The sequence below is a fragment of the Lytechinus pictus genome, chromosome 15 (assembly GCF_037042905.1).
Source record: "Lytechinus pictus isolate F3 Inbred chromosome 15, Lp3.0, whole genome shotgun sequence".
Classification (NCBI taxonomy): domain Eukaryota; kingdom Metazoa; phylum Echinodermata; class Echinoidea; order Temnopleuroida; family Toxopneustidae; genus Lytechinus; species Lytechinus pictus.
Genome location: NC_087259.1, coordinates 6,992,113 through 7,005,588, shown reverse-complemented (window position 1 = coordinate 7,005,588; position 13,476 = coordinate 6,992,113). Strand labels below are relative to the sequence as shown.

At 37.1% G+C, this 13,476-nt stretch overlaps 1 protein-coding gene across 2 annotated transcripts; it reads left to right on the top strand.

The window, feature by feature from the left end:
* Window positions 1-4,635: 4,635 nt before the first annotated feature.
* On the top strand, window positions 4,636-12,995 carry LOC129277689 (uncharacterized). 2 transcript variants are annotated; one of them, XM_064110664.1, is made up of 5 exons: window positions 4,636-4,722; window positions 7,199-7,251; window positions 7,540-7,629; window positions 10,277-10,397; window positions 10,895-12,995. In XM_064110664.1, the coding sequence occupies exons 2-5, from the start codon at window positions 7,201-7,203 to the stop codon at window positions 10,909-10,911; spliced, it is 279 nt and encodes a 92-aa protein (XP_063966734.1). In that variant the 5' UTR covers window positions 4,636-4,722; window positions 7,199-7,200; the 3' UTR covers window positions 10,912-12,995. The 2 variants fall into 2 exon arrangements, with proteins under 2 accessions (XP_063966734.1, XP_063966733.1); XM_064110663.1 differs by lacking the exon at window positions 4,636-4,722 and adding an exon at window positions 5,686-6,479.
* The last annotated feature ends 481 nt before the right edge of the window (window positions 12,996-13,476 follow it).

Sequence of the window (13,476 nt, the reverse complement as noted above, 5' to 3'; positions counted from 1 at the left end):
TAGAGACGTATATCCAATCAAAAGATGAATCGATGGATGGTATAACTAAAGCTTATGTGAAAATAATCAATGCTGTCACGGAAAAAGTATTTACAAAACGATGACATGGTTGTATCACCCAAACCCTGCGGACACTCCGATAAAGAAATGGCGGGGGTCGAACTATTTCAACATCGCGCAATATCGGGCGGGCTTGATAATATACGGTCCGTTGAACATCACCTCAATCTACAGCAAGCGACCGTATTGTAACAAAAGAATTGAGATTTGCGCGATATTTTATAAAGTACGGGTCTAGTACCATTGATTGGTACGCACACAGTAATTCATATATACCATGATGGTCGAAGCGAGTGATGTCATATTTTCAAACACGCTCGTATCGCAACGGGGCCTTACGGTATATTCACCATGGATGTTAATACATCGAGTGAATCGGATTGTAACGGCGCCAAAATCAATAATGTCTCTGTACCGGTGGAGCCTGATGATATCGACAATACAGCGACGGAACCTATGATATCAGATCATGATAGTGCAATCGATAACGAATCTGTGATACCGGACGAAACAGGGGGAGATACAGAATCGTTGATACTGGATTTCGATAGTGTAACCGATAACGAATCTGTGAATACAACGGGAGATGCGGAATCTTTGATACTGGATTTTGAATTATTAGAGACGTATATCCAATCAAAAGATGAATCGATGGATGGTATAACTAAAGCTTATGTGGAAATAATCAATGCTGTCACGGAAAAAGTATTTACAAAACGATGACATGGTTGTATCACCCAAACCCTGCGGACACTCCGATAAAGAAATGGCGGGGGTCGAACTATTTCAACATCGCGCAATATCGGGCGGGCTTGATAATATACGGTCCGTTGAACATCACCTCAATCTACAGCAAGCGACCGTATTGTAACAAAAGAATTGAGATTTGCGCGATATTTTATAAAGTACGGGTCTAGTACCATTGATTGGTACGCACACAGTAATTCATATATACCATGATGATCGAAGCGAGTGATGTCATATTTTCACACACGCTCGTATCGCAACGGGGCCTTACGGTATATTCACCATGGATGTTAATACATCGAGTGAATCGGATTGTAACGGCGCCAAAATCAATAATGTCTCTGTACCGGTGGAGCCTGATGATATCGACAATACAGCGACGGAACCTATGATATCAGATCATGATAGTGCAATCGATAACGAATCTGTGATACCGCACGAAACAGGGGGAGATACAGAATCGTTGATACTGGATTTCGATAGTGTAACCGATAACGAATCTGTGAATACAACGGGAGATGCGGAATCTTTGATACTGGATTTTGAATTATTAGAGACGTATATCCAATCAAAAGATGAATCGATGGATGGTATAACTAAAGCTTATGTGAAAATAATCAATGCTGTCACGGAAAAAGTATTTACAAAACGATGACATGGTTGTATCACCCAAACCCTGCGGACACTCCGATAAAGAAATGGCGGGGGTCGAACTATTTCAACATCGCGCAATATCGGGCGGGCTTGATAATATACGGTCCGTTGAACATCACCTCAATCTACAGCAAGCGACCGTATTGTAACAAAAGAATTGAGATTTGCGCGATATTTTATAAAGTACGGGTCTAGTACCATTGATTGGTACGCACACAGTAATTCATATATACCATGATGATCGAAGCGAGTGATGTCATATTTTCACACACGCTCGTATCGCAACGGGGCCTTACGGTATATTCACCATGGATGTTAATACATCGAGTGAATCGGATTGTAACGGCGCCAAAATCAATAATGTCTCTGTACCGGTGGAGCCTGATGATATCGACAATACAGCGACGGAACCTATGATATCAGATCATGATAGTGCAATCGATAACGAATCTGTGATACCGCACGAAACAGGGGGAGATACAGAATCGTTGATACTGGATTTCGATAGTGTAACCGATAACGAATCTGTGAATACAACGGGAGATGCGGAATCTTTGATACTGGATTTTGAATTATTAGAGACGTATATCCAATCAAAAGATGAATCGATGGATGGTATAACTAAAGCTTATGTGAAAATAATCAATGCTGTCACGGAAAAAGTATTTACAAAACGATGACATGGTTGTATCACCCAAACCCTGCGGACACTCCGATAAAGAAATGGCGGGGGTCGAACTATTTCAACATCGCGCAATATCGGGCGGGCTTGATAATATACGGTCCGTTGAACATCACCTCAATCTACAGCAAGCGACCGTATTGTAACAAAAGAATTGAGATTTGCGCGATATTTTATAAAGTACAGGTCTAGTACCATTGATTGGTACGCACACAGTAATTCATATATACCATGATGATCGAAGCGAGTGATGTCATATTTTCACACACGCTCGTATCGCAACGGGGCCTTACGGTATATTCACCATGGATGTTAATACATCGAGTGAATCGGATTGTAACGGCGCCAAAATCAATAATGTCTCTGTACCGGTGGAGCCTGATAATATCGACAATACAGCGACGGAACCTATGATATCAGATCATGATAGTGCAATCGATAACGAATCTGTGATACCGCACGAAACAGGGGGAGATACAGAATCGTTGATACTGGATTTCGATAGTGTAACCGATAACGAATCTGTGAATACAACGGGAGATGCGGAATCTTTGATACTGGATTTTGAATTATTAGAGACGTATATCCAATCAAAAGATGAATCGATGGATGGTATAACTAAAGCTTATGTGAAAATAATCAATGCTGTCACGGAAAAAGTATTTACAAAACGATGACAAGGTTGTATCACCCAAACCCTGCGGACACTCCGATAAAGAAATGGCGGGGGTCGAACTATTTCAACATCGCGCAATATCGGGCGGGCTTGATAATATACGGTCCGTTGAACATCACCTCAATCTACAGCAAGCGACCGTATTGTAACAAAAGAATTGAGATTTGCGCGATATTTTATAAAGTACGGGTCTAGTACCATTGATTGGTACGCACACAGTAATTCATATATACCATGATGATCGAAGCGAGTGATGTCATATTTTCACACACGCTCGTATCGCAACGGGGCCTTACGGTATATTCACCATGGATGTTAATACATCGAGTGAATCGGATTGTAACGGCGCCAAAATCAATAATGTCTCTGTACCGGTGGAGCCTGATGATATCGACAATACAGCGACGGAACCTATGATATCAGATCATGATAGTGCAATCGATAACGAATCTGTGATACCGGACGAAACAGGGGGAGATACAGAATCGTTGATACTGGATTTCGATAGTGTAACCGATAACGAATCTGTGAATACAACGGGAGATGCGGAATCTTTGATACTGGATTTTGAATTATTAGAGACGTATATCCAATCAAAAGATGAATCGATGGATGGTATAACTAAAGCTTATGTGAAAATAATCAATGCTGTCACGGAAAAAGTATTTACAAAACGATGACATGGTTGTATCACCCAAACCCTGCGGACACTCCGATAAAGAAATGGCGGGGGTCGAACTATTTCAACATCGCGCAATATCGGGCGGGCTTGATAATATACGGTCCGTTGAACATCACCTCAATCTACAGCAAGCGACCGTATTGTAACAAAAGAATTGAGATTTGCGCGATATTTTATAAAGTACGGGTCTAGTACCATTGATTGGTACGCACACAGTAATTCATATATACCATGATGATCGAAGCGAGTGATGTCATATTTTCACACACGCTCGTATCGCAACGGGGCCTTACGGTATATTCACCATGGATGTTAATACATCGAGTGAATCGGATTGTAACGGCGCCAAAATCAATAATGTCTCTGTACCGGTGGAGCCTGATGATATCGACAATACAGCGACGGAACCTATGATATCAGATCATGATAGTGCAATCGATAACGAATCTGTGATACCGGACGAAACAGGGGGAGATACAGAATCTTTGATACTGGATTTCGATAGTGTAACCGATAACGAATCTGTGAATACAACGGGAGATGCGGAATCTTTGATACTGGATTTTGAATTATTAGAGACGTATATCCAATCAAAAGATGAATCGATGGATGGTATAACTAAAGCTTATGTGGAAATTATCAACGCTGTCACGGAAAAAGTATTTACAAAACGATGACATGGTTGTATCACCCAAACCCTGCGGACACTCCGATAAAGAAATGGCGGGGGTCGAACTATTTCAACATCGCGCAATATCGGGCGGGCTTGATAATATACGGACCGTTGAACATCACCTCAATCTACAGCAAGCGACCGTATTGTAACAAAAGAATTGAGATTTGCGCGATATTTTATAAAGTACGGGTCTAGTACCATTGATTGGTACGCACACAGTAATTATTTAAGGGGGGAACCACCAAATTTTTCGACAAGAACAAAAAAAAAGTTTCAAACAAAATATTTAGGGGGTGCAGGAAAAATTATTGACAAGCAAAAAGAAAAAAAATGGTTACTAACATTTAACATTATAAAAATAAGGGGGCGGCAGGAGAGATAATTCATTAGAAAAAAAATGGTTACCATTAAACTTTTTTTTTCCTACTATAATAACTCGAATCTTTTCCATTTGCCAGCAGTATTGGTTTTCACGTCTGTGGTGCCCAGACAAATACCACTCGCATCTGGAAGAATTTTGTATTGAGGTTTGCACTCTCTCAAAGGTAAGAAAGTTTATTCTAAATTGTCTTTTCACCCCCACAGTTTCCTTTTTGCTTATGGTGACAAAGTCATCTTTCTTTCTACGGTGTAGCTGCTATGGTTTTATCACCAGACGATGTAGAAGGCAGGACTGTGATGGTAGAGAAAAGAGCGGGGACAACAGGGCTGAGATGGCAGGGATAATTCGTCGAACTATTTTTCATTTAACGATATATCGAGAAAACCGGACGCAATTTCTACACAAAACTCAAGCAACACAAGACTAACCATCGACAAATTTAGATATCGGAATGTTACAAAAGAGATTGTTCATGCATGCATCATTAGCAAATTGGATCCCTGGCTCTCAATTATTGAAATTGCAGAGGGTGCAAAACACCTGCGCAAGGCTTATATTTGACTGTACAAAATATGCACGTATCACACCAATACTAAGAAACCTACATTGGTTGCCAATACGGCAGAGAATAGCATTCACAGTCCTACTTATTGTATACAAAGCACTTCTTGTTCAAGCTCCTGGCTACATTACATAATTATTGAGGTATAAAACCAGTATATGGTTGCAATTTGCGCAGTTCAACGGATCATCTGCTATTACAGATTCCATCCTTCAAAACAAAAGTAATTTAGAAGCTAGGTGATCGAGCATTTGCTTGTGTAGCCCCCAAGCTCTGAATAGCTTACCCCTGGAAGTTAGGAAAGCACCATCCGTAAACAACTTTAAATGAAAGCTCAAAACACATCTATTTAATAATTAACAAGCATTTTATGAGTCCCATAAAGCGGAGTAGAATATACACTTTATGGAATAGTTTCTGCGCTCTATAATTTTATATATCATTATCATTATTATTATATTATTATTATCCATAGGCAGCTGCACCCCCTGGCATTCTGGTAGGCGTTACAAAATTGAGAAATGTAACCAAAATACCATTTGTTTTTGCTTGTCAAACTAAAATGGACTAAAATGACCTTCATTTGTAGTGAAACTCATTTGGGGGGCTTGTCAGTAAAAAAAAAAAAAGAAAACGTTCCCAGGGCCCTCATCTTAACTTACCGCATGTTTCTCAGTGACACTGTACAAGTTCTCACACCGTAAATTAAAAATGTGGGTAAGAAACCGTTTCACTCATCTCATCACCACAAATTTCAAAGTTAAAGTCCAAGTCCAAGACCCACATCTAACAGCAACCTCGATCAAACAACACACAGTTCGAAATTCGCGACTTTTGTACGAACTTCATTTTTTTTTTTTACACACTATCGAAGTACAATGACTCGTTCTTCTTCGCAAGCGCATAGCAATCGATTTCATAACCACTCAGAACCACTCAATATCTGAATATCGTTGAGTTTTGTAAAACGTGAAATGATTCCAGGGTAGGAATGGACACACCTTTTCCCGCAGCGGTCTTCCGAACGAACCGAAGGTGATTATTACAAACTCGAACATTAAGTTCATCGATATCGATAAGAAAACCAGAAATATTTCTCTACGATCAATGTGATTATAGAGTGAATAACTATTGACTTGGCAGTACATGTTCTCTCAACAAGGAAGCCTCGCGCTGAAATGACCAAATTATGGTAGCAATATCAATGCAGTTCACACCGCTAGCTCTGGATGGGTTGGTACAGTGTCGTTGTCAGACGATGATTGGCTGCAAATGTGATTCGTCATATCCTCTATATCCAATCAGAGATTGTTCTACATTGTTGCGACATTACATCACGGGGAATAACCTCAAGACCGGTTAGAACCAGAATGTACTCTTTATTGTTGTTGATTTAAATATCGTTGAACCTCAAAAATTAAAAGCAGTCATGTCTGATATACTTCCTTATTTGATATTTCAGATGGTAAAACTGAAAGGTAATTTCTAGCAGAGAAACAAGCATAAAAGTATATTTTTCTCATCATTGGGAGAGATAAACTATTGAGTCCACACGTTTGTCATAAGAATGAAAAATATATTTGAAAGATAAAATGATTAAACACCTAAAGTTGGAAGAAAAATATACAAAAAGCAAATGTGGTACGATTCGTTCTTGATTCACCCCGTAGACTCTGATTGGGCAAGAAAAGAAAAAGAATAAAATCGCCGTATAGACTGGTGGTGTTTTGTAATGTATAATAATTGTTCCACTATTGTTATTATCAATATTACATAATTTAGGAAGGATTAGAGAAGAAACGAATCGAAAAGAAAAAAAACTAGACAAGACTAATAATTATTTCACATATTGGAAGGCTACTAACTCTTTTTATTTTTTTAAAATAACGTTTAGTAGAAATTTGGCTATAATGTGGTGAGAAGAAAAAAACTATTTTTTTTGGGGGGGGGGGGAACAGACTATAATATGAAAGAAATGTATTATATATGTTTTGTGATGTATTATAATGTATTTTTCCGGAGATTATAGAACCACATTGAATGAAAAATTTACAATTGATTTTCATTTCACGCTTAGGAATGGCAACTGGTGAAACCTACCCCATTGACGAAAATCACCGTGAAAATAAGGTAAGGAAATATGATTTTTGTCATTAGACAATGAATGTATAAGGCAGTGGTATAAAGCATTGATTTTCTCAAATAGAAGTATTTAGTTGTTAAAAGTCAATTTGGACATACTGATTTGGAGAAATCTTCATAAGCTTAATTCTAACTTCTCTTTTGGCAGTTATTACTATATAAAAAAAATGTCAATTCACTTCTGTTTTCATGTGAGATTTGTCGATTGTGTATATTGGTTTCTATTTTATCAGTCTTTTATCTTTTTTTTATTTTTCTTTGTTTTTATTTTGCTAGATATCGATGAAGGGTCCAGGTTTTCGTTTTGACGCTACATTCAGTACGACGAAGTTCTCCTGTGAAGTAGAAATCGTGCTGCAAATGCAGGTGAATATATTAATAAGAACAGAAAACTTCACTGCCCACTGCAATATTATTCGAAATTATTAAAACAAGTAATGGCATAGAGTATAATAATGCAAATTGGAAAAAATAAGCAATATGAATAAAGCTTCGGATGGAGATAATACCTCAAGAACAAAGTTGATAAATGTGAATGTTGCACCTCTATATGCTATTTTAAAAGTTTCATCAACTCAAAATAAAATTAAAAGTGCAGCTACTAACACATAGGCTTATCGAAATTTCATTTTAAGTTAAACATTTCTCCTATATGCAATCCTCATTAAGTATGTTAAAAACCCTCTGGGGTCTATTCTCTGTCATGGCTATCAATAGGCCGTATACATGAATGCTGACACTATCCAATTCACAATATGAATAAAAGCTCCGGATACAAAATAAAACTTAAAGAACGAAGTTGAAAAGATATAATGCTGCCCTCTAAATCCTGTTTCAAAACTGTGACCAACTCAGATAATGTATCAGACAAGTGCTACACAGAATATACTTATTGATATTTTAAAGTTAATTGTTCCACATAAAGCAAACCTTAATAAACATGTTAAAAATCTTCTTGGGGCTATAATTTGTCATGACATTTTTGGGTCGTGTAAGTGGTTATGAGCATTGGACTCATAATCGTATACAAGTTGTGAGTTTGAATCTTCGCTCTGCCACTGTCTCCTTTTTGATAAAAAGGCCCTGTTACAACCGATAATGTCGCACCAACGCATAATGTCGCAGTCAACGCATAATGTCGTAGTTTTTCTAACGCATAACGTCACATGTCGCAACGCATAATGTCGCAGCAAAGTGTCAACGCATAATGTCACATGTCGCAACGCATAATGTCGCAGCGGTATTTTCTTCAGGACTCGAGCTACAGTTAAGATATAAAATATGATTTCACTTAGTATTTTGAGACACGAGAAAGAGAATTAAGTGATTTGGAAATCAGAATTACTCATTGTATGGATATTTATCGGTTTATTGCCATTTCGTCTACTGCCTTTTTCCCCACTATCGCATGGTCTGATATCATTTCGTCTACCATTAGTTAGTCAACAACTATCAACGTAGTCCAATAACCATTTCGTCTAATTACCATCTCGTCTAATAGCCAGTTGGTCTAATAGCCGTTTTGTTTATTATCATTTAGTCTAATTGTATTATTTTCAATTGGTCGAATATCCACTTTGTCCAATATCACCACGTCTATTACCTTTTGGTCTAATAGCCAATTGGTCTAATAACCACTTGGTCTACTCTCATTTAGGGGTCAAATTGGGTTAATGTAGGTAAATATTTAATAAAATAATGCCCTGATTGTGTCAGTGACTCGTAAAATTATTTGTGTTGTTATACTAAGCAAAAAAATGTGCAGTGTACATAGACGTTGACTTCATCATTGTGTTATCATGGTATTGCAGGAATACCTCGAAATGACTTGACAAACCCTTAAGGGCCGGGGTTTCACACAGAGATCTGCGTAGAGTTGCGTACCTATCCGTAGAGACTACGCAACGCTACGCCTCCATTCGTTTTGCCTACGAAACTCATCGCAAAATGGGTACGGGGGACGCAAAAATTAAACATGTACTTTTTTTGCGCACTGGTGAAGTCTACGTAAGTCTACGCAAGCCTACACAACACTACGCAACTGTACGCCGCTCCTACGCAACACAACGCCAAAACAATGTATCTCAAAACACTTTTTAAAACTTGCGCATGGAATGGCTGAAAATAATTATATCTTTAAAAATAGCCAGGAACATTGATTAGGTGGGCTGATGATGAAATGCACCCTACTAATTATTATTTCACATTATTATTAATGTATATTGTTCTCAAATGAGCTCACCACCCCCCCCCCCCCCCCCCATGACCATGTCTTGACTCTTTATATCTCCGGATAAGGACTTCTGAAGATGAACTTTATATCAATATCAAAAATAATTAAAAAATACATAAACAAAACACGAATAATATACGGAAAATTAGCTTTAAACACTTTTAGTGTTATTTGGCATTAAATGAAATTCCGTTGACCTTTTGACCTTTCCTGTCATAACTGTTTAACGAGAAGTCAAGGGTATTTGGTTTTTTTCACTTTTTAGTTTAGTGTAACAAGACAAACAATATGATTTATCACTCGACAAATCGGGAAATGTTCAAATATTGACCGCAATCGACCCCATGTTGACCCCTAACATGGTCAAGATGACCATTAGAAATATGTCACCAAGTTGAAAGTTGTTCCTTGTGATGTCACCAATTACAATAAGTGAATAATTATGCTGCCTGACTATGTTTCGGCTCGCCGTACGGCCATCGCTTGCAAAATGTGACTGTCCCATAACTAAGAAGAAAAGTGATCACTATATGGGCCTAATTGATTATATACCAACTTTGCGGGGAAAAAAAACTGTCAGAAACTCTATTCTAACTCGATATGGGCCCTATTTAAAATATGCATGAATGCTATCACTTCTCTCATTTCACGTTTTTTGGTGAAGTTAAATGACGGGAGAAATCAAATAAAGTAAATTTCGCATAATTTCTCAAGTATAAAATAGTCTTCTCTCTCCATCTCATCATTTACTTTATATGATTCCTTTTCTACATTTTAAAGAAAGAAAAGGAGATCGTGACAAACATGGATGTACAGGAAGAAACAAATATCAGTGTGGAACTGGACACTGCTCCAGAAAAAACTTCGGGATCAGGGACACTTGACGAAGAACCAATGTCTTGTAAGTAATACAGAGGTTCTTTCTATTACTTTGTTTTCCTTCTCTGCGAGAGGGGGGGGGGGTAATAGTTAATTTTAGCCAAAGCTACAGCGTTGGGAAATATGAATACATAGTCCCTAGAATTTCATAAGAGTCGATTTTCGAGAACAAAGATTTCAGAATAAAGATTCGGTCGTCTATGTATCAATGGCAAACACTGCCGTACATATAGCGGGGATGGATCCCGAAATTTTCACGAAAAAAAAAACCGAGAAACGAAAACCAAAAGGAGTGAAATATAAAAATATCTTATGAGTATTATGTTAAAATCTAAACAAAGATAACATCTTAATAGGGTCAATTTCCTGCTCGTTCGCAGCCTTTACAAAAAATATTGTCCCATACGCCACGTTGGCCCCCTCAAAATGTTCGTCTCATTGTGCTACTTGAAATGGTATGTCATATTTATTGCTCATTATCCTACTTCAATTGATCATGTTTCCATGATTCCATTATAGGGTCTTCTGTGGACTGATGGAGGGAGACAAGGTTCTTTAGGATTTTCAGAGGATCATCGCGGATCACATTTTTTTTAGTTGGGAGAGGGGGTTGTAGGGTGGGTTAGACAATGGATGCGATGAAAGGAGACAATGTTCTCTGAGATTACCAGAGGAATGATCGCGGATCACATTTTTTTAATTTGTAATTTGGAAAGGGGGTGGGGAGGGGTGGATTGTGAGACAATGGATCTGATGAAGGAAGACAACACTGTATAAACGCTGTTTAAAATTTTGAGCACGTTGTTTAAGCCCGTCACTCTAACAACTACCGTTTAAACTTTTTAAACAACTGTTTAACTTTTTTAAACAAGTTGTTTAAACAGTTTAAACAATTACAAACAAGTTTAAACAACTTGTTTTTAGAGTGACAGGCTTAAACAACGTTTTTTGTACTGAAGCTTTCCTTGGATTATCAGGGCAGTGATCGTGATCACATTCTTTAGTTGGGAGAGGGGATGAGGGTGTATGGTATCGGATTTGATAGAGGGAGGAAAGGTTCTGTTGGATCAACAGAGGAACGATCGCCATTACTTTACAAATTGCATATATCCACAATTTTCTGAAATAAACACCTGGGGAGCGTTTCATCAATATTTTCATCCGACAAGTTGTCAGGTCTGACATCTTTCCATGATTTTGATTGGCAGAGAGGCACTGTTCCTATGGTAACTGTCGGATAAAATGGGACTTGTCGGATAAAACCTCCGACAAGTCCTTTCATGAAACGCCCCCCTGATATATCTTACTATATTTTGCATGTGCTGCATTTAATTGACTACGATTTCCCCCAATTAATTACCATACCTGTATGATATGCTAAAAGCAACGCGTTTTTTTATCATGGTCTACGCCAGGGTATTTTAGAAGAAATTCTGAAACACATTTTGTTACTTGTTACACAACAGTACATTATTTTTTTATTCAAAATAATATTTATAATGCTCGATGAAGTAAGTTGTTGTTAAATATTATTTGTCTTCATTAATTTTGTAACGTTTATGTGTTGATGTATTTTTTTCTTATTTGTAAGACATATTTTTTAAAGGTTTAATGGATAAATTAAATTATGTGTAATGTATAGTTCGTATGATTCAGTAATTTAATATTTGTACAGCGCACAGAGAGTCTCTTGACTATTATGCATATTATTACATAATGTAAATACAAAATATCTTGTTCATATTTGCGTATAAACAATGAAAGCGGTACTCCATGTTGACAATAATTTTATCTAAAAAATAAAGTAAAATTTACTGAGCAAAATGCTGAAAATATCATCAAAATCCGAAAGTATAGCAATAATTTGTGAAAACAGTTTATGCACATCGTCATGAATGTTCATTAAGTGTGACGATGGTATCACATCCCTGCTTTCCCTTTTCCTATATATGCTCTAAGATGAAATCATAATTATTTCAGATTTTCATACATGTTTATATGACAGCCCCTCCCCGTATAATAAAATGAATTGCAGCAATGAATATTTCATGCATTAAATCAAATTGCAATATATTTTTCTTTTTGGTTCTTTGAGGAATATTACATCATCAGTGTGCTTATTGAATATTCATGAAGACATGCATGGAAATGATTCACCGAAAAATGCACATTTTCAAAATGCCATAATGTTGATATTTCACGCCCGATTTTTGATGAAATTTTCATTGCTGTGGCTGTCTGATTTTTCTTTATCTGTCCAAATCATATTATTTTCAGCCTGGAGTACCCCTTTAATAGGCTCTGTGTCGATTATGCATATCTATATTTACTCTGGACCCATTATCATGAGAAGGTTTAATATGGCGGAAGCGTGGTAATTATACCTTTCTTGAACGTGAATTTGAACCTTCATTGTGGTGTCAGGGATGAAACAGTGACTGAAATGATTAAAACAGTGATATATTCCATGTGAATAAAATTGCAAGTGATTGCACATTTATTCCTCTTGAGTGTAATCCATGTGAAATTATGAAGCAATATTATGTTATATTTTTATGCTGAATGCCCAAACAGCTGTCGTTTATACGTTTGAATATAAAATACTGGTAGTCGAGCTTAATTCGATTTGATCTAATTTTATTTATTGTTTTCTTTTGCATTGTGGCTGACAACCAGAAATGGGATGATGATGATGATGATGATGATGATGATGATGATGATGAGGGTGATTATGATGTTAATGATGATGATGATGGTGATGATGATAATGATGACGATGGTGATGATGATGATGATAACACTGATGAGAATGCCGATGAAGATAATCATGATGACGATGATGATGATGATGTTAATATCACTGGTGATAATGACGGTGGTGGTGAATGATGATAACACTGATGAGAATGACGAAGATTATTATAATGACGATGAAGATAGTCATGATGACGATCATAATGATGATGGTAATATCACTGGTGATAATGACGGTAGTGGTGAATGATGTTAGGAATCTTATAAACTATTTCCTCTGTTTTCCTCCTCTCCTTTTTTTTTGTCTTCTTCTTTTTTCTTCTCCTTCTTTTCTCCTTCTTTTCTTT